Here is a 25,336-nt window from a genome sequence, read left to right as displayed (position 1 = left end):
GTTTGTTTACATGAAAATGGTATTTTGGGGTCATGAAAATGCATACATTCGAAAACTATATAAAAACCCATTTTCAAATGTTTGCATTTTCATGACCCCAGAACGGCATCGTCGTGTAAACGAACTGCCAAAACGCTAAAAAACTTCAGGTAAAAACATTAACGTGTTAATGGCCCTTTAGTGATAGTTCATATTATTGTTCATTGTTTGTTTTTGTTAGTTCCTTGTGCATTACACAATGTTAACAGATACAACTTTTTATTTTATGTTAATAAATGATACAATGAACATTAACTAACATTAATAAATGATGTAATAGTATTATGCATTGTTAGTTAACAAATGTTACTAATAATTTTCATCACAACAATCTAAACAATTTAATGAACAAAACAAATATTACAACAGTTAACTGTACATTTATTTATTTATTTATTTTGAATTACAGCATTCACCGTTTCTTTCTTTCTTTCTTTCTTTCTTTCTTTCTTTCTTTCTTGTGATTTTGAGCTGAATTGTGACCCGGACAATTCTTGACAGCTTTTTGATGAGATTCATCCAGATGACAAAACAGACAAACAATTCAGTTTGTCATGATTTATAAAGACAAGGATTTATTTTACAAACATCTTAAAGCTTTTAAAGTAGGCCAACTGAGTGTTAGTGCTTTATACAAACATCCCGGTCTCCTCTGTGCAGTTTTTGAATAGTACATTATTTGCTTATGTATAGCAATCGAAGCACACGGTTTCATCATCAAACAGAAAATAAAGAATAATGTGTTCATTTTTTATAACATTAGACCATAATAAATGCTAAAACAGTGTTTTGTTAGATATATCCATAAACAGGGTCAGACCCAAAAGACTGTGAGACTTCGAGAGACTTTAAGAGCAAAGGATTTAGATTAAAACCCTCACATGAATTCGAGGAGATCAAATGAGAAATAAAAGATGTTTTTAAGTGCAACCGGAAAACGAAACATGCTGGTGAAGATGTATTTATTTATTCACTGTTCGGATGTCTACCCAACACTTCAGAAATACTGTAAAAGCAGACAAAAGGTCATAACAACAGTAATGGAGTATCTCTTTACATCACTGGTATTAGATTTTATATATTCAGATCACTAATAACACACTGTCAAAGAAAAAAAAACTGAAATGAAAGTATGCGATGAAAAGTTAGGCGGAAGTGAATATATGACGTTTTCACAAGATTATTCATTCACTACTTTAAGCACTTAAACCATTACACACACATTCTCTTATGGGAGGCGATGTGAAGGTCATTCGATTTAATGCTGAATGGTTTAAAAGATCAATGTGTTATTCCTGCTCTCTTTCATCAGCATAATAAGAAAATCTCCACACAAAAATCATACAGTAGCTAGTCATAGCCGATTGTGTAATGTGTGCAGTGCTCCAACATATAGGTGTATCTTTTTCTCCAACCTGCACTTTTCTGTCCTTTCCTTGCATTTTTTGTGTGTCAAATAATGGTAAAATGGCACAAAAAAATAACAAAAACATGAAACAGTGACAAGATACAAATAACAGATTGTCAAAAGAAATGAAATCTAAAAACATTTAAATTTTGTATACATTAAGCAGTAAATATGAGTCGGAATGAGCACATTTTCAAAAATGTGTTATTTTTATACCACGGGTCTGTTGAATGCTGTATTCTGATTGGTTGAGAAATGTTCCGTGGGTATGCATTAATTTCTGATAACTACACACCTAACTTGTCAAATGTCTTAAAAATAGGCACCAGAGCAATGTTTGTGGTAACCACGGTATAAGAGGAATAATTGACTCCGGTCCTTTGAATTATTTGAAAATGAACTCCGCTTCACGTCGTGCCGCATTGCATCTTGGGTGTGCATTATTTTCAAATAATTCAAAGGACCGGAGTCAATTATTTCTTAAATATTCTAACATTTTTTATTAAAAACTTCATAATGATGTATGATTTGTTTTTGAAGTTGACAGAGTCAAAGTCAGTTTTGAAAAAAAAGAGTTTGAAGGTAGAAAATCAAAATCATCCATACCTTAAAATCACTGTAAAACTAACAGATTTAGCACACACAAAGTCTAAAACAATATCAATAGGAAAAATATATGTTTTTTCTTACTTTTATTGTTTGATTGACATTGAGACAGACAGCTTTGAGATCTACTATAATGTAAGGATCTAATATAATCTTACACATCAGATATTTTTACCCAACAGTTAACCACTTAAGACATAACAAATTATATCTGCGAGAATTCTTCAAACAGATATTTTTAAAACTGTAATTCTGAATATGTGTGTATATATTGGGGTCGAGTGGTTGCGTGCCTGTGTGCATGCTTTAGATCTGTCAGTCAGTGTGGAGAAAATTATTTCATGTTTCTCTTAATAACTCTTTTAACATCAATCAGGTTGCAACTTTTAACTCTTTTAATAACTATTTTAACATCAAGCAAGTCCTACACTTTATTTTATAATTCCTGCATTCTTTAAAACCAAAATGTGACCAATCACGGAAAGTAGTGACACAAGTCGGATCTGGGGCATTTTAAGTTATTCACGGATTCTGATTTTTTTTATAAAAACCTTAATTTCGACCAAAATCAAAATTTATACTTTCTTTCTTTTGCCTGTAGTTGAAAATTACACTGTGTGCATTTCGACTCATTTTGCCAGCGTGGGTCACAAATGTTAAGTGGGATTAAGGCCTGAGATACTGGGGCAGTACAGATATGTATTTATTTGGTACCAATGTGTACCTCTGAGATACCAATATGCACTCTAGGTGCGAAGTTGTACCTTTGGAAAAGGTACCACCCCAATGACAGCTAGGTTTAAACATTTTTTAAAGTACAGTTTGTCAACCTTATTTACAAATTGAGGAATTACAGTAGATCAACAGCTTATAACCATTAACAAAACTCCTCTCTCAATAGTATGATTTTTACACAGTTCCCATGTAACATTTAGAGCCGGGTCGTGTCTGATAGCAGCTACTAGTTTACATTTATATAGTCTCTTGGTCAACACACACACACAGAGAGGTTTAGAAGGTCCAGTGCTTGGATGAGATCTCAAGGAGATGTGAAGGAGGTCGGCAGCTCATTTACTCACTACAACAAACAAAGTGCCACTATATTACACCACACGTCTAATCGTTGAGTCGAAGGCAGCACCACATCGATACGAAGATTAAGAAAACAAATAAAAAATGTTGTAACAATTACAGCATGTTCCTTTAAAGGGCAACCGTAAAACGCTCAGCTGGCGGCTGTAAAAGACGATCGCCATGACAACAGATGCTGGAGACGGGCAGAATCCTCCAGAGCTCGATCTGCCTCTGCATTTACTCTCATTAGTCAATCTGATCACCTCCGGCTCTTTAATCAGACAACGTGCTATTAAAGATACAGCATTCAGTTTAATGAATCTGTGTGTCTCTCAATATTCAGCTGCAGATGAGAGTTTGAATCAAACATATGGAGAAGTGAAGCTGTCGCCCATCTGATCCATGACTCACAGGTGACTTCTTTAAAAATCAAAAGCTTGGCACAAATAAAGAACTTATATATACTGTCAATTTCTGAGGTACATTATACAGAGTAAAATATGTTGATTGATACTATTTAAATGTAATGTTTTAATTAACAGAAGTTTGGAAAGGAAAGAAAAACCAGCACGGCTATTTAATTTGTAAAAAAATAAATAAATGCACGTGTCGCTTTATTGAAACTTTCAACCGCCGGTTTAGTTCACGGCCATAAATACCAGCGTGTAAAGACTCAATCTTCACATGCATCTGAAAACACTGAATGCATTAATGAGAAAACATTACAAGGCAGTAAAAGATTGTGAGGAGGAAAATGTTTTCTTATTTGGTGGCCACCGGCTCCTCGCCTCAGCCGGGAGATGATATCTGCCCTGCATAATACTGAAGCTCCTGCATTCATTAAACCATTAAAAGAGTGGAAATTGAAATGGCAGTCTTTTGTGAAATATCTCATATTGCGCACAGCTCGGGCAATCGGGAACGCTACTGTGAGTTTGGACGTCTTTCATGACACGTCAATTCCTTCGCTCCTGGCGTTCAGCTCTCAACTTGACCTTATCAGATGATGCCAAAACAGGAAAACGAACACAAAAAAATGAAAAAATGTTTCAGGAAAGGACTGTGGCTTAAAAACTCTTGTTCAGGAAGTCAAGTGTGAATTGATATGACGATTGCATAGGCCACTTACCGGTTTTAAAGGGCACCTATTATTGCCTTTATACAAAAATGTAATGTGTGCCTAGAATGTGTCTGTGAAGTTTCAAATAAAAAAAAAAACAGATTTTAGGCAAGGCAAGGCATATTTTAGCATATCCAAGCATTTGGAAGGGGGGGGGGCAAAAAAGCACTGTTTTAATGTCTGTACCTTTAAATGAAAATGAGCTACAGCTGCTCACTTCTTTACAAACAGACGGTTCTAGCTAAACTAGACCTGATTAATACAGTCTGAGACAATAGTATTAAGTGGACAGAGGACCACTCACTGTAAGTGGGCGGGCCTTTATCAGTGTGACATCACAATGATACGAGAATCAAAACAGCATGTCTAATTAGACTGCTTTGGGAATAAAAAAACAAGGAGTGGGTGGATTTTTTCATCGTAGGGTGGTTGTGTTCACACACTGACAACACACATTTATGTCCAAACACTTTGTAAAAGGGGTGGTGATGGCGCAGTGGATAAGACACATGCCTTTGGTGTGAGAGATCCATGTTCCTGTGACACACTTAACCTCTAGCTGCTCCGAAGGCGTGCGCTGGGTATGACCTGTGCGCTGGGTATGAGCTGTGTTTACACAAAATTCATGTAACTGATTTGTTTTTAAAATTCAATATTACTTACAAAAATATTTTTTGTAAAATAATATTATAATTAAAGGCTTTATTTTTACCTGGCATTGTATGTTGTCCAGTTGAAAAGTTGTTGTTTGTAGTGTTTGAATTGAGGGGACGGGGGAGCGTGGTGGTCCTACAAACAATGAGGGACCCCCTATAAAGCACAACATATGATTTGGGTGGTCCCCTGGATTTTTATTAAAATTTAAATAATACATTCATTTTAAATTCTCATGCTGCGCTGACACACAGCGATACTGTCCATTATTTCTCCCAGTTTCGCAATAAACTAATCCAAAAGATTTCTGACTAAAATAAATATAAAGTGTGCATGTCACGCAGTTTTCTGGAGGAATTGTCAGACGAGTCAATGTTTCTGCGTGTGGATTATTTTCACCTCGTTTGGCAGTAAGAATCTTTTGTTTTTATCCTTAGGGTTCGGTACTTTTAAAAAAGTATCCTCAAACTATTATTTCTCACTTATTTGAAGGGTAAAATTTGTTGGGGTTTGATTTAAGGGTCATTTGGAGTTTCTCTTATTAAAACGTTAATCCTGGACCAACCAAAAATATTGATCCTGGAAAACATCTTACTTTGTGAAATCATGGCGACCCTACAATAAAAAAGTGGTGGCTGGGGGATACCTTTATAATCTTTGACAATAATCAAACACTGGGTGTTTGTCTATGCAGACATTTGAAAATAACACATTTTAGTGTTGCAATAGTGGTACTTTAAGGTTATCGTAACTCATAATACAGCCTTCGGCCTATTTAATGATGATGACAGAATTTTATTATGATGGCTTTTGCACGTTTACAGCTATAACTGAATGTGTGTCTCTCATTGAATGTCATTCCTTAAACATTTCTGCCTTGTTAACAGTATTATGAAGACGTGAAAGAGGGCGACCATAAATGAAAAAAAAACAATGAATGAGAAAGATATCAAAAACACAAATATTGTGCAAATAACAAACCATCCATTGATGAAAAACAGACACATATTTTACATCAGACATCAACACGCTAAATATGAATTAAGTAAAATTAATAGAACGTAAACGAATAGTAAATAAAAGTATCCTTAACTCTTCTCCCACCATTGACAAGTTAACTCGTGAATTAAGAGAAAACGTTTCCCTGCCAATGACGAGTATTTATGGCTTTCCACAATACCACTATTATCAACCAGGTGGCGCTCTTCCACAACTTACAAAACCCGAAATTATCGCCCTAGGGCAAACAGCTGTATGCTCGTGTAAGTTATGAGGATCGCTCTGAATCAGATCTCTCTCAAAAGTCCTTTACAAAAAATGCAATTATCTCTGCTTTTTGCTCATAATTTGGTGTTTTTGAAGAAACCTACCCATATTTGAGAGGTAATAAAGAAAAACTAATGAAGATAGGATGAAAGGTTTTTTTTTTTGTTCGTGTGAAAGCAGAGGGTCTGTTTTTTCATTTGATATATTGCATGTTTATATATTTTAACTCTTTCACCGCCATTGACGAGATATCTGGTCAATTAAGAGAAAACGCTTCCCCGCCAATGACGAGATTTTCCGTCTTTCCGCAATACCGCTATTATCCACCAGGTTCTGCGTTTAATCTGACTTGTGTTTCCTGACATCGTGCCACTAGGCGGCAAGGCCGGGTCTACGGGGGGCTAGGGGGGCATTGCCCCTCCAAATTTTCCCTCTGCCCCCCGAAGATGTCCACACAGTCCCAGTGCTTCATGACAGACCTACAAAATTCTGCAGAAATTCACAACATTTAATCCTTGTGAAAAAGCGTTTTCGTCTGTATCTCTTATCTCTTCTTTTCTGCGTGCACTGCTCGTCTGTTCATAAATCATCCTTCAGTCACCTCATATCACTGCAGCGTCCTCATGTTTTTAGCCCTTCAAAGATTCGGAGAGATCTTCTCTCTCTCTCTCTCTCTCTCTCTCTCTATGTTAATGACACAGGAGGGAGCCATCGGCACAGTGTAACGGTCTGGATACACCTGGCTTGAACTCCAGGGAGGAAATTTAAATGACGGACATCCAAGCTGTTTCATTTGCAATACAGAAGCAGCGCATGAAAGGAGACATGCCATCACAAAAATACAAAAACAGAGGAGACATACGGAACTAAAAGATGCGACTGAATAAATTGTCTTCGTATTGCTTAAAAAAAGTGATGTTTTAACATTAATAATAGCCTCAAGGTATAAAATAAAGAGAATATATGAATATCTCGCCTCTGGCTCCATCCGTCATACATAGAAAAATGACATGCATAAACAGACAAAAAACCTTAAATATTATAACATTTAATATTATTTGGAACCTCATTGAGGCAAATGAGTGGTGATGAATAATCTCAAAACAATAAACAACTTCATAAACAAGCAAAATTTACTGAAACTCTTCCTTCATAATCATTCAGCCCTACCGCGGTCTCACCAATCCTTTATCTGAATTTGAGTTGTGTAGACTAAGTGAAGTTGGTGAGGTAAGAGACTCTGGTTCAGTGAGGTGAGAAAATTGAACACGATGGGATGAAGAGGACGCTTTCCTCCTCCACAAAGCTCTCGTATGCGCTTTGAAGTCCTTCAAAACTCTACAGACGTTGTAAAGGCTGTTTTTCATCCGTGCGGTCAGTGAAAAAAAAAGGCAATAAAGTGAATCAGAAGGAGAAATTGTCGGCGGGTAGCGAGAGGGCGTTTTTTCCCGACCGAACGTTTTAATAAGATCACCCACTGGCAGCAGCTCTGCCCTCACAGCTCAGCACCAAATACACTCACACACAATCTTATTAGTTGTTCTTCATGTATATTTCATATGGAGAGCTTCTCGCTGAAAAATAAAAAATGCATTTCAACATTCAAATTATGTTGTCGGTGCAGTTTGTAGTTGTTAAAAAAAATGGGAAAGCGTAGCCAGTAGCTTCACATACAGAGAAATAACCCTGACATAAATTGCCTGTAGGTATTGAGTCGACCTTCTGCTCTTATCTGAGATTTGACCGCTGGATGATCATCATTATCTATGATACAGAACTAAAGAGCTATTATACATACTGTATTGCTTTTCTATATTTTTATGCTTTTTTACGTCCTGTAAATCTTGATTGGCTGTGTTGTTATATTGACTTTATGATAATATGAGAGTAGTTTTATTTCATTTTATGAAACTAGGGCCCCCCAGTTTGAGACATTGCAAAGGCAGTGATTTCTCCACATGGCATCACACTATCAGCTTTATGTGACTTATCTCTCACCAAAAACACATTAGGCCTTATCATACAACCTGAGCAATGCAACGCCCGGCACAACACAAGTGTTTTTTGCTAGTTTCAGCCCGACACAGTTATTATTTTCACTTGCGCCCATTTGTTCGCCCATGGGCTTGCTGGTCTGAAAACAAGGTGTGAACATATTTGATCGTAAATTGTATGTACGAAAAAATCCACCGCAAAGTCCATATTTATAAAAACAGTCTTGGAAAGGTGCTTCGCGCCACATCAGTGTCTGAGCAGACGTACGCCAGTAATGCACGGATTGATCCGAAATGAGCGGGTGCCTGCGGTTACCAGTGGTTACCCGCGGTTACCCGCAGTTACGAGTCATTCGAAAATATTTTTCATGATATTTGGGTTGCGGTCAGTCAGGTCATTTGAAATCAAGATGCCAATGAAATATTTTAAACAATTACTACTTTTAAAAAAATTGGCCATTGAGCATGTTGGGTAAAATACTTATTTTGAATTTTTTTGCAGTCCGAGTTGCAGGCGGGTTAGTTGAAAACGTCGGTCGGGTGCGGGATGTTTATACATTGACTCGCGCATCACTGACATATGCGCTTTTGCTTGTCTGATTGCTGCAGGTTTTTGGAAATATACGCCATTATTGCTGTTTGAAAAGGACTTAAACATTGACAAGCACTTTTTTATGTCTATGACATTAATTATGCATCATTTAATCTCCAAAAGACCTGGTGTGTCCACATGGACAATTACACTGCTTCATGTAAAAAAGTGGTTATTTTATTTATTGGTTCTTCCTAACCCCAAAATAGCTGGAAGAAATCTGAAAATAAGACAGACCAAAGCTTGGGTCTTAGGAGGTTAAAGGCGGAGATCTGAAACTGCTCAGCTGTGCACAAGTTCAATCATTTGTGAATTCTAGATTTCACATATAAAATAAATGAGTATGTGCGTTTTCTGCGTGTACGTTCGGTTTATGAATCACACGTACGCATTTTTGATAAATGATCGTAAGATCAAACGTAGCATGGTTTCTACGCAGCATTTTATAAGTGAGGTCCCAGGTTTAAAGTCAATGGCGCAGTGTTTTGTTAATTTAAAATGCGTATTAGTAATATGGATTGGTGCACATGCGTGTACACATTGATTATTACACACACAAACAGAACACGAACATGCCAAATATTAAAAATGAAAACATTACAATATAAAAATATTAATATCATAAGAATAGTCATTGCATGTATCTTTGCTCGCACAAATTCCTCCATGTAAAGAGCGAATCCGCCATGGCTCAAGTGCAACTGGCTTTTAAAAGAAAAGGGTGAGGAACCTTTCCTGATTTTTTCTGCATGTTACGCCCAAAACACACCCGTTACTCATTAACAGAATTATATATACGACCCTTCTGGACCATGTGCCTGGCATGGCGACCGTTTGCCATTGTTAAACTAGCAAAAGTAGATTCGGACACACCAAAGCTTTTTTAAACGTCTGAAAACACCCGGCGGAGGCCAACTGGCAGCGTTATTTAGTCTGAGCGCTTTGGTTGCTGTGATACTTCTGCTTTGTTTATCAGTCGTTGAACGCTGCGCTGGTTGATTGTTTTGATATTTGCCACGCCCCTTCTCCACTGTGATTGGACGTCCGTGTGAGAAGTGACATTCACCCAAAGTTGAATACTGTAGTTTTCAATTTTCGGTGCTGATCGTGAAAAAAAAACTGCTAGCTGCTTGCTTTTAAGAAAAACGCCATGCTTCTATTGAAAACATACGCCAGCTGCGGGGCATAAAACCTTTGGTATCCACCTGTGTCGTGCGCTTCAAACTATTAAAATAGGGCCCATTTAATTTAACCTTTCCAACATAAACTTCCCATGGAAACATGTGGAATGCTAGAAAATTTTAGCATCTCAAACAACAACATTCAAATTCATTTATTTTAGTAATATCTACTCTACCTTAATGAAAAGGTAATGATCATTTATTCTGAAGAACACATTATGTGTACTTGATTACAATGTTTATGTAATCAAGTGCATATACAGTAATTATTATAAAGTAATTATTTCATCATTTTTTAAAGGAATGAATTTACTCCCATTCTACGAGCAGTATATAAAACTATACTTTAGTGAATAATAGCACTAAACCTGACATTTGCTCACTAATTCACTGTGAAAGTGCCATTCTCTCTAAGTGACATTTCACATAATCCTGTGAGCTTTAGCAGAAGATCATGCTAAAAATACATATGGAGACCCGCAGATCATCGACAACCATTTCATCACATTTATTCTCATTTATGCAGCTTATATTCATTTATCATAGACTACATATATTTACCGTATATTATATACTCTATATATCATCTTGAAGCTTTGTCGGTAGCTGCATTAGCAACACAAATGACACGAGTCTGATCCCTGGGTAACACGATACTGACAAAACAGTGTATGTAACTTTGGATAACATTGCCTGCCACATGCATGACTGTAAATTTGTGCTGTTTATAGATGAACCAAAAACAAACAGTAAAACTTAAACAATTGAAGAGGATCAACTTTTATAATAGAGAAAACAAATGCTATTTATTTTTGTATTGTTTTAATCCTCTCTTTCTTTTAACAAGCATTGCAGTTGTGTGACATGTTTGAGGGTCAAACTGTTATGCAGGACAACTTGCACATTGTTAAAGCTTCAATTAAATAATCTCACAGAGATCTTACTGTAATAAACTAATCTCACATTAAACCAACATACTGCTGTTATAATCACAACGCTCATAACATTTAACTCTGCCACACATGATCATCCTAAATAACTTTAAAAAAGAAAAGTTTGGTCAAATGGATTTTACATGACATCTTCTGCATGATACATTAAAGGACCCATATTATGCAAAATCCACTTTAACAAGGTGTTTGGACATAAATGTGTGCTGGCAGTGTGTGGACACAACCAACCTACAATTAAAAAAATCTACTCTCTCCTTCTTTTTAATCCCCATTAAACCAAAGCAGCCACTTTGATTCTCTTTTTAATGTGATGTCACACTGAAAAAGCCCCGCCCACGGCCACTGACTGACTGGTTAATTTTACCCAAATGTGTCTGTTAGCACACTGTAGCACTAATGCGGCCATTGTCTCAGACTGTATTCACATGAATCAGATCTATTTTTAACCAAAAACGCTCACTTAAAGGTATAGCAGAAGATTTTCTTTTTCCGGGTGGATCATCAAGACTATTGGTCATCCCAGTTGTCAATAATTCTGATTATACGTTGACGTAAGGCCATCGTACGTGCTCGTCCCTAGGTTCGCTTTCGGCACATGCGCACTTTCAGGTGTTTATGGTGGGCTACAGCCTCAGCCATTCATTGAAGCTCACGTTCTCACAGTGTTTTTTTTTCAAAATGTCTGAGGTTCGCAGGAGAAAAAATGTCTACGAATTGCATGACAAGTGTTTTTGGGAGAATACTTCACACACTGGCATGCGCTAAAAGCACAGGTTGGGCTTCCCACTGATGCCTCAGTCGCGAAGTTTCTACTTGACAGGTCAAATTCGGTAAAATCTTCCGCTGTACCTTTAAAAAAGCCATGTGCACCGCAGAATAAAAACAGTAAAACATGATGCTTTATTATGACAGTTTAACAATTTTCTTTGCATATAACCAAATAGCAATTATTTGGCAACATGCGAATGTTTCATAATCTGATTTTATTGTAATAATCTCCCATTTACAGTCTTCTAACATTGTATTTGTGCTTCAGGACACCATGCATTGGTCTCAACCGGAATGCATTAAATGCAACCATGCATCATTAATAATCTAGTAAAAACTTTGCATGATTTATTCTCTCATGTCATTGGTGTGCGGAGCTGTAGCTCATTTGCATTTCAAAGGTACAGACATGAAGACAGTTCCTTTTTTTGACCCAAAAAGTGCATTTTGGATCTGATCTGTGGGGTATCTTTAGCTGAAACTACACAGACACATTCTGAGCACACCTGAGACTAATATTACATCTTGTAAAAATGGGCATAATACATGCCCTTCAAGTGTTAAATCTTAGCAGTAATAACCTAACTCCAGTCCCATCCAGCTTGTCTAAGTACATCTCTCTGTTCCCAAGCTGACACCTGAGACGGTGAAGGTGTCCTGGTTACTGCCTGAAGTGGATTCAGTTCTGAATCTCACGAGTCGGGTCGAGGTCACGAGTCCTTCTGCACCGTCTGCTCTTCAGCACAGCTAACTTTAAAAGCTTTACCTTCCTCTGCCATTTCTCCACACTCTCAGTAATAGAGGTGAAGTGTACACTTAAAGGGATTAAGCAGCGATGGCTGAAAATGTCCTGAAAGTGCCGGACTGATTGTTTAAACGCATGCTCTGTTTTCATAAGAACGACTTCTGCCGATAGCTGGCAGGTGCACAGGTGATGTCAGCGCCTTTACTCTTGTCATTTCACAATGCTATAATGACTACCTAGATTCCAAATCCATCATACTGAGCATTAAAACCCCTCAATTTATTCTTCTCAGCCATGTGATTTAAATTTACAATTGCACTAAAACATTTGTGATAAATATCAGGTATGAATTTTCCCTGTCACGCATAATAAACACCACAAATGAACAGAAAGCTTTGGAGTTGGTGCACATTCAGCCATTTGGACATCTGTTTTATTTCAAAGAAAGCAAAGGTGTGTGCACAGCAGACAGTTAACATGATGCTTTATTGTGACAGTTTAGCAATTTTTTTGCATATAACCAAATAGCAATTATTTGGCAACATGCAAATATTTCATAATCTGCTTTTATAGTAATAATCTCCCATTATCAGTCTATAAACATTGTATTTGTGCTTCAGGACACCATGCATTTGTCTCAACCGCAATGCATTAAATGCAACCATGCATCATTAATAATCTCAAAAAGTAAAAATGTCAATTTTGCATCATTTACGCCCCAGTGTCGTTCTAATCTCACCAAAAGATGATGAAGCACCATCATTAAAAACGATTAAGTAAATATATGTACACTCATCTAAAGGATTATTAGGAACACCTGTTCAATTTCTCATTAATGCAATTATCTAATCAACCAATCACATGGCAGTTGCTTTACTGCATTTAGGGGTGTGGTCCTGGTCAAGACAATCTTTTGAGCGTGGCATGGTTGTTGCTGCCAGACGTGCCGGTCTGAGGATTTCACAATCTGCTCAGTTACTGGGATTTTCATGCACAACCATTTCTAGGGTTTACAAAGAATGGTGTGAAAAGGGAAAAACATCCAGTATGTGGCAGTCCTGTGGGTGAAAATGCCTTGTTGATGCTAGAAGTCAGAGGAGAATGGTTCGATTCAAGCTGATAGAAGAGCAACTTTGACTGAAATAACCACTTGTTACAACCGAGGTATGCAGCAAAGCATTTGTGAAGCCACAACACGCACAACCTTGAGGCGGATGGACTACAACAGCAGAAGACCCCAACATAGAATTAAAGCAGTTGTGAAGGCGAAAGGGGGTCAAACACAGTATTAGTATGGTGTTCCTAATAATCCTTTATGTGAGTGTATATAAATTCAAGCTTTTGGTCATTTCTGAACACTCCTCTTGTCCATCTGAAAAATAATGTTTTTAGACAAACTCCTCCTCTAAAGCACAACATGATCAGATTGCTAAATCAGCATCAGGCTTTCATTTCTAATATGACACAGTGTTGTAAGTGATGAAAGCTCCACATGTGATTGATTAATCCATCAACACCGAGCCGTGAGCTCATCAGTTTCACCCCCAAAACCTATTAACCGCGTTTCCTTCTCATCTGCTTCCCTTTAATCTGCATGTGTAACACAGACAAACGTATCTGCCTGTAATGAGATAAATCTGCCGGGATCGACTCTCCTCATAAACGCCGCTCTCCGTGACGGGCCACTTAGCAACACATTAAAATACTCGGACCGCTGTCAATCACAAATCACACCGAGGCAACTCACCATGCAGCCGGTGGAGTCCATCCGTCGGTCCGTGACGCACTTGAAGTTCTTCCGACATCCGCCGTTGTCTTTGGAACAATCCCTCGCCGGTCCGAATGATGCCAACAGATCGTCCACCGTCTCAAAGTATGTAGACATGATGGCCTCTTCCCTACAGACAGACAGAGAAACACGATTATCATAACGTCTTTTAGCAAGATCATTTTTGTTTTACCACCATCATGCCCTTGTTCATGACCTGTTTCAAGAACACTGTGAACTTCATTTAAGCCGATCAAACTCAGTCAGCATTCATCCATTATGTAAGTAATGCAGTTTTTAGCAAAGATTCAATTCAGGTATATTCAGATAGATGTGAATTACAACATGTCCTCGAATCAATCCGATTTAAACGCAAACGCTTGGATAACAAGTCTGACTGAATAAATCCAATGCCAAATTTAAATCACGATATCATGCAGCAAATCATCTAAACACACTTCATTTCAACATCATACAATATCAAGGGATGGTTTATGGCACGAGCCTATCCACCTTATTTTCAAACGTGGAAGTAAGTGATGTGACGTATTTCCCTTTTTGTGTGAGACTTCCCTTTCAATTGCCATTCAGTGGAAAACAGCGCATGAAACATGGTTAAAACAGTTATGGTAAATATTTAATACACCTGGCATGTATAACCTGTTATGTGGGGATGAAGAAGTGGCCTGACACCTCACATCAAGATATTTTCAATCATTTTGTGTTGTTGCAAGAATTTGTGTTTTTAACCTTTTTAGGCGATGGTTAAAATGTCACAATTGTCCCACTTGCCACTGATGAAAATTAACCATGGTTTTTACTACAGTAGCCATGTTTTTTTGGTTATAACTGTAGTAAAACCATGGTTAATTTTCATAAAGGGCCAGTAGCCTAAGTTATGAAATTACCAAAACAGTACGAATATCTAAAACGTTCTTGGTTTTCTTGCAATGTTATGTGATCATAGCGGCGACGCTGTGAATTGGTAAGGTTATGGTAAAGAAAATAATGACAAAAAAATGAGGAATAAATTGTGTACAGTAACTGGTACTTTGTGTGTTAGCTGTTTAAATGCTTTGGTGGAACTGTGTGCTTTGTAATGCATGGACTGCTAAATGCCAAATGTAAATAATGTAAGAAATGGTCTCCTGTAAAATGATTTGGAAAGGTCAGCAGCGTTTAGATGTTCAAAACTGGTGCAATACATACAGAAAATGCTATTTTCGGCTTGAAAGTGAATATTGTGTGCATTTTACATGTGCTTTTGTGGCGTAATTGTTGTTGGTGCTGGGGGCCTTTGAGACGTCCGTGCCCAGGGCAATTTAAAGTCATAATCTGTCCTTGACAATATCTCAGATATTTCTTATACAACACAGTGCTAGCCAGATTTGGTTTGCAGTTGATGAGTTCATATGTGTGTGTGTGTGTGTGTGTGTGTGTGTGTGTGTGTGTGTGTGTGTGTGTGTGTGTGTGTGTGTGTGTGTGTGTGTGTGTGTGTGTGTGTGTGTAGAGCAGGTGGACGTCCACAGGCGTTACAGTCACCCAGGTGATTATAAGTCGTCCTCACATGGCCAAAACTTCTCCTAACAAGAGTGAACATGATTTCCCATGACAAGAGCTGAAACACAGCCCACAGTCTGCCTGCTCATATTACATAGCATCAAAATGAGCTCTGCAGATTTACAGCAAACAAACTCATCATCATCATCATCATCATAGGAAGCATTTCAGTTAGCTTACCAGTTTTGGGAATAAATGCAAACTGAAATGTTTCCAAGAAATTCACCCACAAATCAGCAGATCGCCTGACAGAAATGATACAATTTTACATCCACCGTTTATATTTTTACTGTTGTAAGCTGTGACAGAAGGATTTATACAATTTTAAGATTGCAACCTGCATAGGAATGAGGATGAAAAAGGTGAAATAATATTATCGGGATAATTCCTTTGAAATTCTGCTGATTCAATCAGAGGTCGCTCCCGCTGGTACCGAGATGAAAACCATTCGTCTTTTGATTCATAGGAGGACGATATTGCCGTGGCATTTCATAACCGTGCCACTATTGACAATTTTCATCATTTGGCTTTGATCTGGTGTGCCCGGTGCTGTGATGTCTTAATTGAATTCCTCAATGACAGCTGGTGAGCATGGCAACATTGTAACCTTTAAGATTGTGTTGTAATGCACACAACAATACACAAACACAACAACACACACGCAAGCAAACACCTGCCGGGAGACCTGTGGAAATGAAAGAAAGGGTTTTTTTTCCACAGTCTGAACCCCAGGAGGAATGTGAGCTTTATGTGAGATGGCTGAAAGGCTTGATGGATGACTTCGCTGTACTGCGCTCGGCGCACCGCGGAGTGATTTTGTAATTAATGTGAAGTCTGAATTATTGATGCTGGCTGGGGTTCGGTCGCAGCCCCTCCCGAAACACGAGTCAAAGTTCAGGAACGCCCGGCTGATGTGACACCAGCTTGAAACCACAACATTAAATCACTGCACTGCTAAGAGTCAAGAAGTTAAAAAACCCTGAACTTTATTGAAATGAAAGGAAACATGTAATGAGTTGAAGACAGGCCGGGTTGTGATCTCTGTCAGTGCTAAGTTTCTGCTGGATTCATAGCTTAAATGACTTTGTTTCACTTTATTCAGGTTTTGAAATGCACACCTTCATTGTGGCTAAGCTATGACAGGCTTAACAAAATTGTATTGACACTGTACTGTACAGTTTAAATCACTTAATAGAGAAAAATATCAAGATGTAAAAAGTCAAAGAAAAAAGGAATCAATACAAATCACAAAAGCAATACATCACCCACCCAACACAGATGAGAAAACTAAAACGAGAAAGAAGAATGGGAACACACTGTATAAAAACTTCATTGGATGAGTATTGAAAGCATTCATTGACCATTACCAGTGTTGCTGTTGAGAACAACTAAATCGAGACCATGACAAGACCAAGATTTTGAGGGACAGAGACAAAACCAATACTTTGAGGGACAGAGACTAAGACAATACCAAGACTTTGAGGGTCTGAGACCAAGACAAGACCAAGGATTTGAGGGCCCAATACCAAGACAAGACCAAGACTTTGAGGGAAGGAAGCCAAGACAACACCAAGACTTTGAGGGGCGGAGAACAAGACATGACTAAGATTGTGAGGTAGAGAGAGACCAAGAAAAGACCAAGACTTTGAGGGGTGGAGAACAAGACATGACTAAGATTGTGAGGTAGAGAGAGACCAAGACAAGACCAAGACTTTGACAGGCAGAGACCAAGAAGAGACCAAGACTTTGAGGGGCCGAGACCAAGACAAGACCAAGACTTTGAGGGGCCGAGACCAAGACAAGACAAATACATTGGGGGGCCGAGAACAAGACCAAGACTTTAAGGGAAGGAAACCAAGACAAGACCAAGACTTTGAGGGAGAGAGACCAAGACAAGACCAAGACTTTGAGGGAAGGAAGCCAAGACAACACCAAGACTTTGAGGGGCGGAGAACAAGACATGACTAAGACTTTGAGGTAGAGAGAGACCAAGACAAGACCAAGACTTTGACAGGCGGAGACCAAGAAAAGACCAAGACTTTGAGGGGCCGAGACCAAGACAAGACCAAGACTTTGAGGGGCCGAGACCAAGACAAGACAAATACATTGCGGGGCCGAGAACAAGACCAAGACTTTAAGGGAAGGAACCAAGACAAGACCAAAGCTTTGAGGGATGGAGACTAAGACAAGACCAAGACTTTGAGGGGCCGAAACCAAGACAAGACAAATACATTGGGGGGCCTAGACCAAAACCAAGACTTTGAGGGAAGGAGACCAAGCCACGACAAATTCATTGGGGGGCCGAGACCAAGACCAAGACTTTGAGGGAAGGAAACCAAGACAAGACCAAGACTTTGAGGGAAGGAAACCAAGACAAGACCAAGAGTTTGAGGGGCCAAGACCAAGACTTTGAGGGGCTGAGACCAAGACAAGACCAGGACTTTGAGGGAAGGAAACCAAGACAAGACCAAGACTTTGAGGGGCCAAGATCAAGACTTTGAGGGGCCGAGACCAAGACAAGACCAAGACTTTGAGGGGCCCAGACCAAGACAAGACCAAGACTTTGAGGGGCCGAGACCAAGACAAGACCAAGACTTTGAGGGACGGAGACCAAGACAAGACTGAGGCTTTGAGGGGCCGAGACCAAGACAAGACCAAGATTTTGAGGGACAGAGACCAAGACAAGACTTTGAGGGACGATGACCAAGACAAGACCAAGACTTTGAGGGACGGAGACCAAGACAAGACAATACTTTGAGGGGCCAAGACAAGATAATAAAAAAAAAATGTTCTTGAGACCAAGACCGGTTTTGAGTACTACAACACTAACTATTACACAAAACACAGAGTAGCAGATCTTTGGGTTTTGAGGGACATTGAGTGAACATCTTTCATGTTTCTGACCAATATGGACCATGCGATATGATTCAATTGATTCTCTGCCCACATAAAGTCTGTAGTTTAATGTGTTAAAAAACAGTATAGTATTATTTCTCTCTCACATCGTTCCTGTCAAAAAACCCTTTTGAGTTTTGTTTTAATCTCTGCTGTTTCACCCCAGAACATGAACTCTATGACAAGCAATGAGGTTTCAAAAATGGCCATTCCACAGAGGTCGACTTGTTATCCGTCACAGAAACTCTGTCTGACAAGACTCCAAATCATCAGTCCTCATTTCACTAGACCTGTCCGAGAGTGAAACAACTAATCTCAGAACTGGACATTACAGGATCTGTTCTTCATCATGTGTAAATCCTTTCATGTTTCCATCCTCATGTCTTCTGCTGTCAGTAAGTCACGGTACCTGAAGGCATCATTACAAACAACGTACAAAGTGGTACTGTATAACCTTCTGATCTGATAAGAACATCAAACACTGTAGAAGGCCCAGGATTTCTCAAACATCACAAACGTATACATCATACCTCAAACTGAACTATTATATTACACACAGGTCATATTATTGATTCTCTTAAACATTGTTGTAAGGGTTGATAAAGGGAAGTATTCTTCTTAACTGTTATTGCGATCACAGTATTTATAAAGTAGATTTGTCAGGCATTTATTTAACATGATGGTGGCATTTCCACAGGGTGAGTTGGGTGAATGAGGTTGATGAGGGGCACAGACTGAGCTAATGTGAACACAGAATTTCCTGACCCTTATTTTGCCATATAGCCATGAAAGGTCTGAAATATCAATTTCAGTAATGTATGAACTTTTAGTTTCAATTAAAACAAAAACATTTAGAGGGCTCCTGATATTATGGATATAATTTAACTTGATCCTAACATTGCAACTATTACACAAACTATTCTAAAATATAAGTACAACACTTAACATTTCAAAACAGCACAGGCATAAATAACACAGGCATAACGGCTTACAAAACTTCAACTGGTTTATATAAGGTATGTCATCTATTCATAGATCAAAACTTAAAATAGTTTGTGGAATTGACTTGCACAACCACGTTGTTTTAAAATTCATGCTGCATTTTTTAATAGTGCACTGAAAAAAAACTGGATAATAAAAATGAAGGATTACAAGAAACCTCTTTTATTTCCTCCAGCAAATAATAAATAACATGGCTTGGCAAACAATATTTTTGAATAATTTGTTACTCTGACATTCGAAATAATCTGTTACGTGTCAAAAAATCCTCTGCCTTGTAGCATGCGCTCACTGATCTCTGTGACGCCTCTCCTATCAGCAACAATTGCAGTCATTTCAAGAGCAAAATTATAATATGCTCAACGTTAAATAATGGCATAAATACCAGTTATATCACATGTGTTAACATCAGTAAATCACATTGTGTGAATCATTTAAATAATCTCCCATAAATGTTGTGTCCGAAAGGGAAACTCCTAGAAATGCATATGCAATAAGGTTAGTCGCAAAAATAACTACAACACACAGTCATTATTTAATGCCAAAATGCGCTGGCACAAGCTATTAATAAATCTGGCCCATAATGTGTTAAAATGACACATCATGTGTTAAAAAGCATTTCACAAAATAGTTTAATAATGTTAAAAATATATACGAATTAACACATCCTAAACCATGTATTTGGATGTCAAATGACTTAATTTCTAGGGATGTAAAAACTAATAGATAAAATCAATAATAATTCTGTATGAAATTCGTCAACAAATTTATCAAAAAATAATCGCCCTAGTAATCAATTATAAAAATAAATGTTGGTTGCAGCCATTTTTTTTTTCCAAGGATAACCCCTTGAGATGAACCATCTCATTTTTGAGGGGGTCCAAGCCTTAGAAGGCTTTTCAGGGTTTCCTGCAGAAAATTTGTTAGTTAAGGTGGTAAGGTTGTGCAGGTGGGCGGGCTGGGGGCGTGGCAATCAAAGGGGCATCATGATAAAAATATTTTTATTTAAAACACTCAAATAAAACTCAATTTTGAAGAAACTATGACAGAAAATGAACACATACTAGATTATTAATGAATTAAATGTTTTACCAACAGGCTAGTTATCCTCCAGACATTGACGGACCATGTCTTTCTCTCATTTCGGCCATGTGGCGCGTGCCCGCTCGCAGTGTGAAGTGCGTCCACGGTCCACGCTGTTCTCCGAGATGCACTTGACGGCCTTTTGTGCAGCAAATTTTTTTTTTTTTGGGACGACCTTGTTAAGGTGGTAGGGTATCCCAGCTTAGGTGGGCCGACCGAACTGAAAAGTGCTGCGGGAAACCCTGCTTTTGTACATACTGATGTTTTGATCAATGGATCTCAAGATAAAGAATAATAACATTTTAGGGGGTCTAAGCCTTTTACTTCTTAGTTATAATCCTGCGATTTTAAAAATGGAGAATGCTAATGTGTTACACTTTATTTTGATAGTCCACTTTAGACATTCTACTAACTATAAATAACTTTGCAACTACATGTAAGCTAACTTTCAATCATTTGCAACTGTCATTAGTGTATTAGGGTTAGGGAAGAGGTTTGGGTTAGTGGAATAAGTTGACATGCACCTGCAAAGATACTTATAGACAGTTGAATGTCAGTTGAGATATCATCACAATAAAGTGTTAGTAGAAATTAAGCAGACAGTCTACTAATTCTCTAAAGACTGGTAGTTGATAAGCAGTTGCCAAGTTACTTATAATTAGTAATATGTCTAAAGTGGACTATCGGAATAAAGTGTTATGTTCTTAAATACACTACATGTCTATAAAGAGTGTAAAAAAGTGAAGCAAAAATATTTTATTATAATGCAGTTGAAAATGTGAGTGGTTGCTCGTTTAATTAAGAAAAAAATTATCGCTCTTCTCATTTCATCATACTTTATAAATACACACCTTAAAGGGCATATTATCATTTACTGTACATTCTAGAATGCCCAAAGTATAAAATAACTTTCCAATACTGGGAGGAAAAAACTGTAACTCATTTATATTATTGTGCTATCATTTCTTTTAAAGGTAAATATCAGAACTGTGTTTTATTTATACCATTTTGATGGATATTAAAACTCCACTGGACACTGTGATGGCACAGTGTAATGTTCTCAAAAGTGATACATTAAAATTAATTTATTATTTACAAAACCAACAAAGTATGACAATCTATCCACCTTATTTTCGAACGCAGTAGTAATTGATGGAGACGTATGTTTTTTTGTGCGAGACGTCCATTTCAATAGCAGCTGGTAGAAAACAGTGTGGTGGAAGCATGCATAAAACATGATTTAGCAGTTATGGTTAATATTTACTACACCTGCCATGTATAACCCGGTGTGAGGATGAAATGAAATTAAAAAGTGGCCTGATATATCATATTAAGATATATTCAATCATTTTGTGTTGTTGCTCAGGGGTGACGGGTCTTCAATGCGCAATAATAAAAGCATAGACACATACCAGTACCTCAGTCGAGTGTTTGTACATATAATAGACCAAGAGGTTGTGTTTTTAATGTTGTGTTTTTTTTTAATGTCACAACTATCCCCCTAGTGTGAGGTTTTTTAAACGTCAATTTTTAATTCATTTGTTTTGTATGGCGACATCAAGCATATGACGTGGTCAGACAGCAGTATCTTTCTCATTCAACACATTGTAAATTATTTGAATAAACCATAATAAACATGGTAAACAATTACATTTATTCAGACTTGTTTTCGTTTTATATTTAGTTTTATATTTAATATTACTACATGGCTTCTAACGCACTAGATGGAGACATCAGCTTATTAAATTATTTTCTTATTTTAAAATTATTTGCTTCATCATTAAAAACATAACAAAAGTACGTGCAAACACTTTAAAAACTATTATAAAAATTAACTAAAATCAGTTTATGTCATATATATTTTGTACTATATTCACATTTTGGTAATAATATATTGTAGCAGAATAAATCAGCATATTTTTATCAGTATCGTGAAATATTAGTTGTTTTTGAATTTTTTATTAGTATTTATTGTTCACTGGCAGTTTCTATGAACGTTTTTACTGGATGGATGTGTGAATACAGATCATGGGTGCACGTGCGCCAGATACACATTTAGTTCTTGTGCATGGATTATAGTTTGTTTGGCAGAAACTTACTGTGTTTGTACCAGCTATTATGACAACCCCTATCCGCACAAATGAAGCCAGTCTTCCTTTATTTCATAATAAACATTAACAAGCCAGTCAAAATGGCACACTCGTGTTCCTGACAATACGACTACCATTAGCTTTAGTGGCTCACTGAAAGTCTTGCATAAAGAAGCTTACGTCAAAAATAAGGCAGATAGAAGATCATAATTTCATCTTAAAATAATTCGAAAGAGTCTTTTTCTTTGCTGAAGATGGCAACCCCAGATCTGCATAAGGTTGAAGCTGAAATATAATTCAAGCAGCATTTTCTCTTCTCTTCCTCCTCCATTATGACTCATTTAAGTTTAAACACTGTTCAGAGGGAATCTTGTAATTGTAATGAAGGAGTAATGATTATTCTCCATTGAGATGAAAAGTGTCCTGGTGAGTTCCAGTCTCCTCACTGTTCCTTTCATATCTCTCACACAATCTGAATTAAAACTGTGACTGTCAACATAACATAAGTTGACACCAATAATATCTATTCAAATACCACAGCAAAATATTAATAATTGCTTTCTTTAAACAGTTAAACATATAAAAATATACATGTGATATGTGCTTACTCTTTTTAAAAATATATATAAATGATGCTTGGATTATTTGTTATTATCATCCAGCAGAAGTAATATTCTGATACATTAGGATAGAGATATAAAACGTCTGGCAAAAACTGTGGACATCATAGCTGTCATAACAAAGCTGCGAGCGTTCCCTTGAGAAGGTTTTCAGATGTTCATCACATTACAAGCTTTGCCAGAGCATTTCTAAAGCACACTAGAATGACTGACAGTGAAAGAGACGACGCTGATATGCTAGACAATATTATCGTCTGGAAATAATATTCAACTGAATGGAGCTCTGACGTCTAACTATATTCTGAATTCACACGCAGATCGTTTCACTTTCGCTTTCATTAACTGCTAACTTCCATCTTATCTTCTGGAATACAGACAGACACCTGCTTGACCTTTGTGGCCAGCAAATGAATTTCCATCTCATGCGAATAAACCGTTTGACTCAATCTCTGCCGTGACGCTCTGAATCATTTACAGTCATGCATTTGAGAGACCAATTTATTCAAAACGACTCAAGCTATACATTAAATCAGTAGGTGTGTGTGTGAACACAGTCTCACCCCATGGCGTCAATATTTGACGACACTTGACCATGCGTCAATATGTTGACGCGGAGGGTATACCTTTCGCGTCACTTTTTGACGAACTGGGGACTTCAATACTATCAGGTACGCGAAATTCTCTTTCCTATTTTCTTACCATTTTCTACCATTTTCGCGTCGGTTTAGGGTTAGATTTACATAATGACATCCCTACCCAAACCTATCCCTAACCCCAATGTCAGTTGACAACTGTTTAATTTCGCGTACCTGATAGTATTGAAGTCCCCAGTTCGTCAAAAAGTGACGCGAAAGGTATACCCTCCGCGTCAACATATTGACGCATGGTCAAGTGTCGTCAAATATTGACGCCATGGGTGTGAGACTGTGTTGGTGTGTGTGTTTACTGGGAATCGAACCCACAACCTGTGTGCTGTTAACTCAGTGCTTCACTAAATCACGTTCTCGCTCATTTTCCTTCACTTCTCCCTGCTGATGGAATGACCTTATTGGAATCCAGTCCACATTAAAAAAAAACTATTAAAAACCCATCTCTTCCAAAAATACTTGACATAGATATATTGGTTTCCTAATCTATGGATAAAAGCATCTTCTAAATGCCTAAAAGTGAGCTACAGGAACACTGTGTCCTGACTTCAGTCTTTGAATTGTGTGCAAGGTGATGCTAAAGCGGCCTTATGTTATACATTTATTTAAATATTTTTTACATATGGCATAACATTACAAATAGCATATACTGTACTGTAGGTTATATTGGGTAAATGTGGGAAAAAACAACCCCGCTACAGTTCGAGCGGTTCTCCTTGTCGGCACATGACTAATGGTCTCGTGTTCGGTAGAAAAGTGCTCAGTAAGCATCTCTGCTCAGTGTGCATCACTAATCATGATGTATTCTGTTCAGTGTATCTGTGTACAGGAGGATAGTTAGCTCTGAGTCTGCTGCATTTACTCTTTAATGGGACAAGAGCTCATTTACTCGCCTGAGATTTGCTGGTTCATCATCAGTAATATTCTGTCGGTTTTTCATGTCACAGACATCATCATTCACCAAACTGCAATGCTGCACTGTTAAATTCAACAGAAATCAACTGAGTTTGCTCGAAATGCATGATCATATCCATGAGTCGATGAGTCTACTGATTTCAATGAACTACTCAATCAGGTTTACAAATGTAACCCTGAACCACAAAACTTGTTATAAGTCGCAAGATATATTTGTAGCAATAGCCAACAATACATTGCATGGGTCAAATTTAAAAAAAAATATATATATGTAAAAAATGATTAGGATGTTAAGTAAAGATCATGTCTCATGAAGATATTTTGTACATTTCCTACCGTAAATACACTGAACAAAATGA

General features: G+C 37.6%; 1 protein-coding gene across 1 annotated transcript in view; it reads right to left on the bottom strand.

Annotated features, from left to right (window-relative positions):
• The window catches only part of LOC135774117 (astrotactin-2-like), a 387,641-nt gene that overhangs the window by 112,579 nt on the left and 249,726 nt on the right, over positions 1-25,336 (bottom strand). Inside the window, exon 11 of the mRNA XM_065284005.2 lies at positions 14,148-14,298. Within this exon, the coding sequence (XP_065140077.1) occupies positions 14,148-14,298 (151 nt within the window). The remainder of the gene's footprint in view (positions 1-14,147; positions 14,299-25,336) is intronic.

This window comes from Paramisgurnus dabryanus, chromosome 5 (assembly GCF_030506205.2).
Source record: "Paramisgurnus dabryanus chromosome 5, PD_genome_1.1, whole genome shotgun sequence".
Taxonomy (NCBI): Eukaryota; Metazoa; Chordata; class Actinopteri; order Cypriniformes; family Cobitidae; genus Paramisgurnus; species Paramisgurnus dabryanus.
The sequence above is the reverse complement of the archived record's forward strand: the minus strand, read 5'-3'. Positions and strand labels throughout refer to the sequence as shown.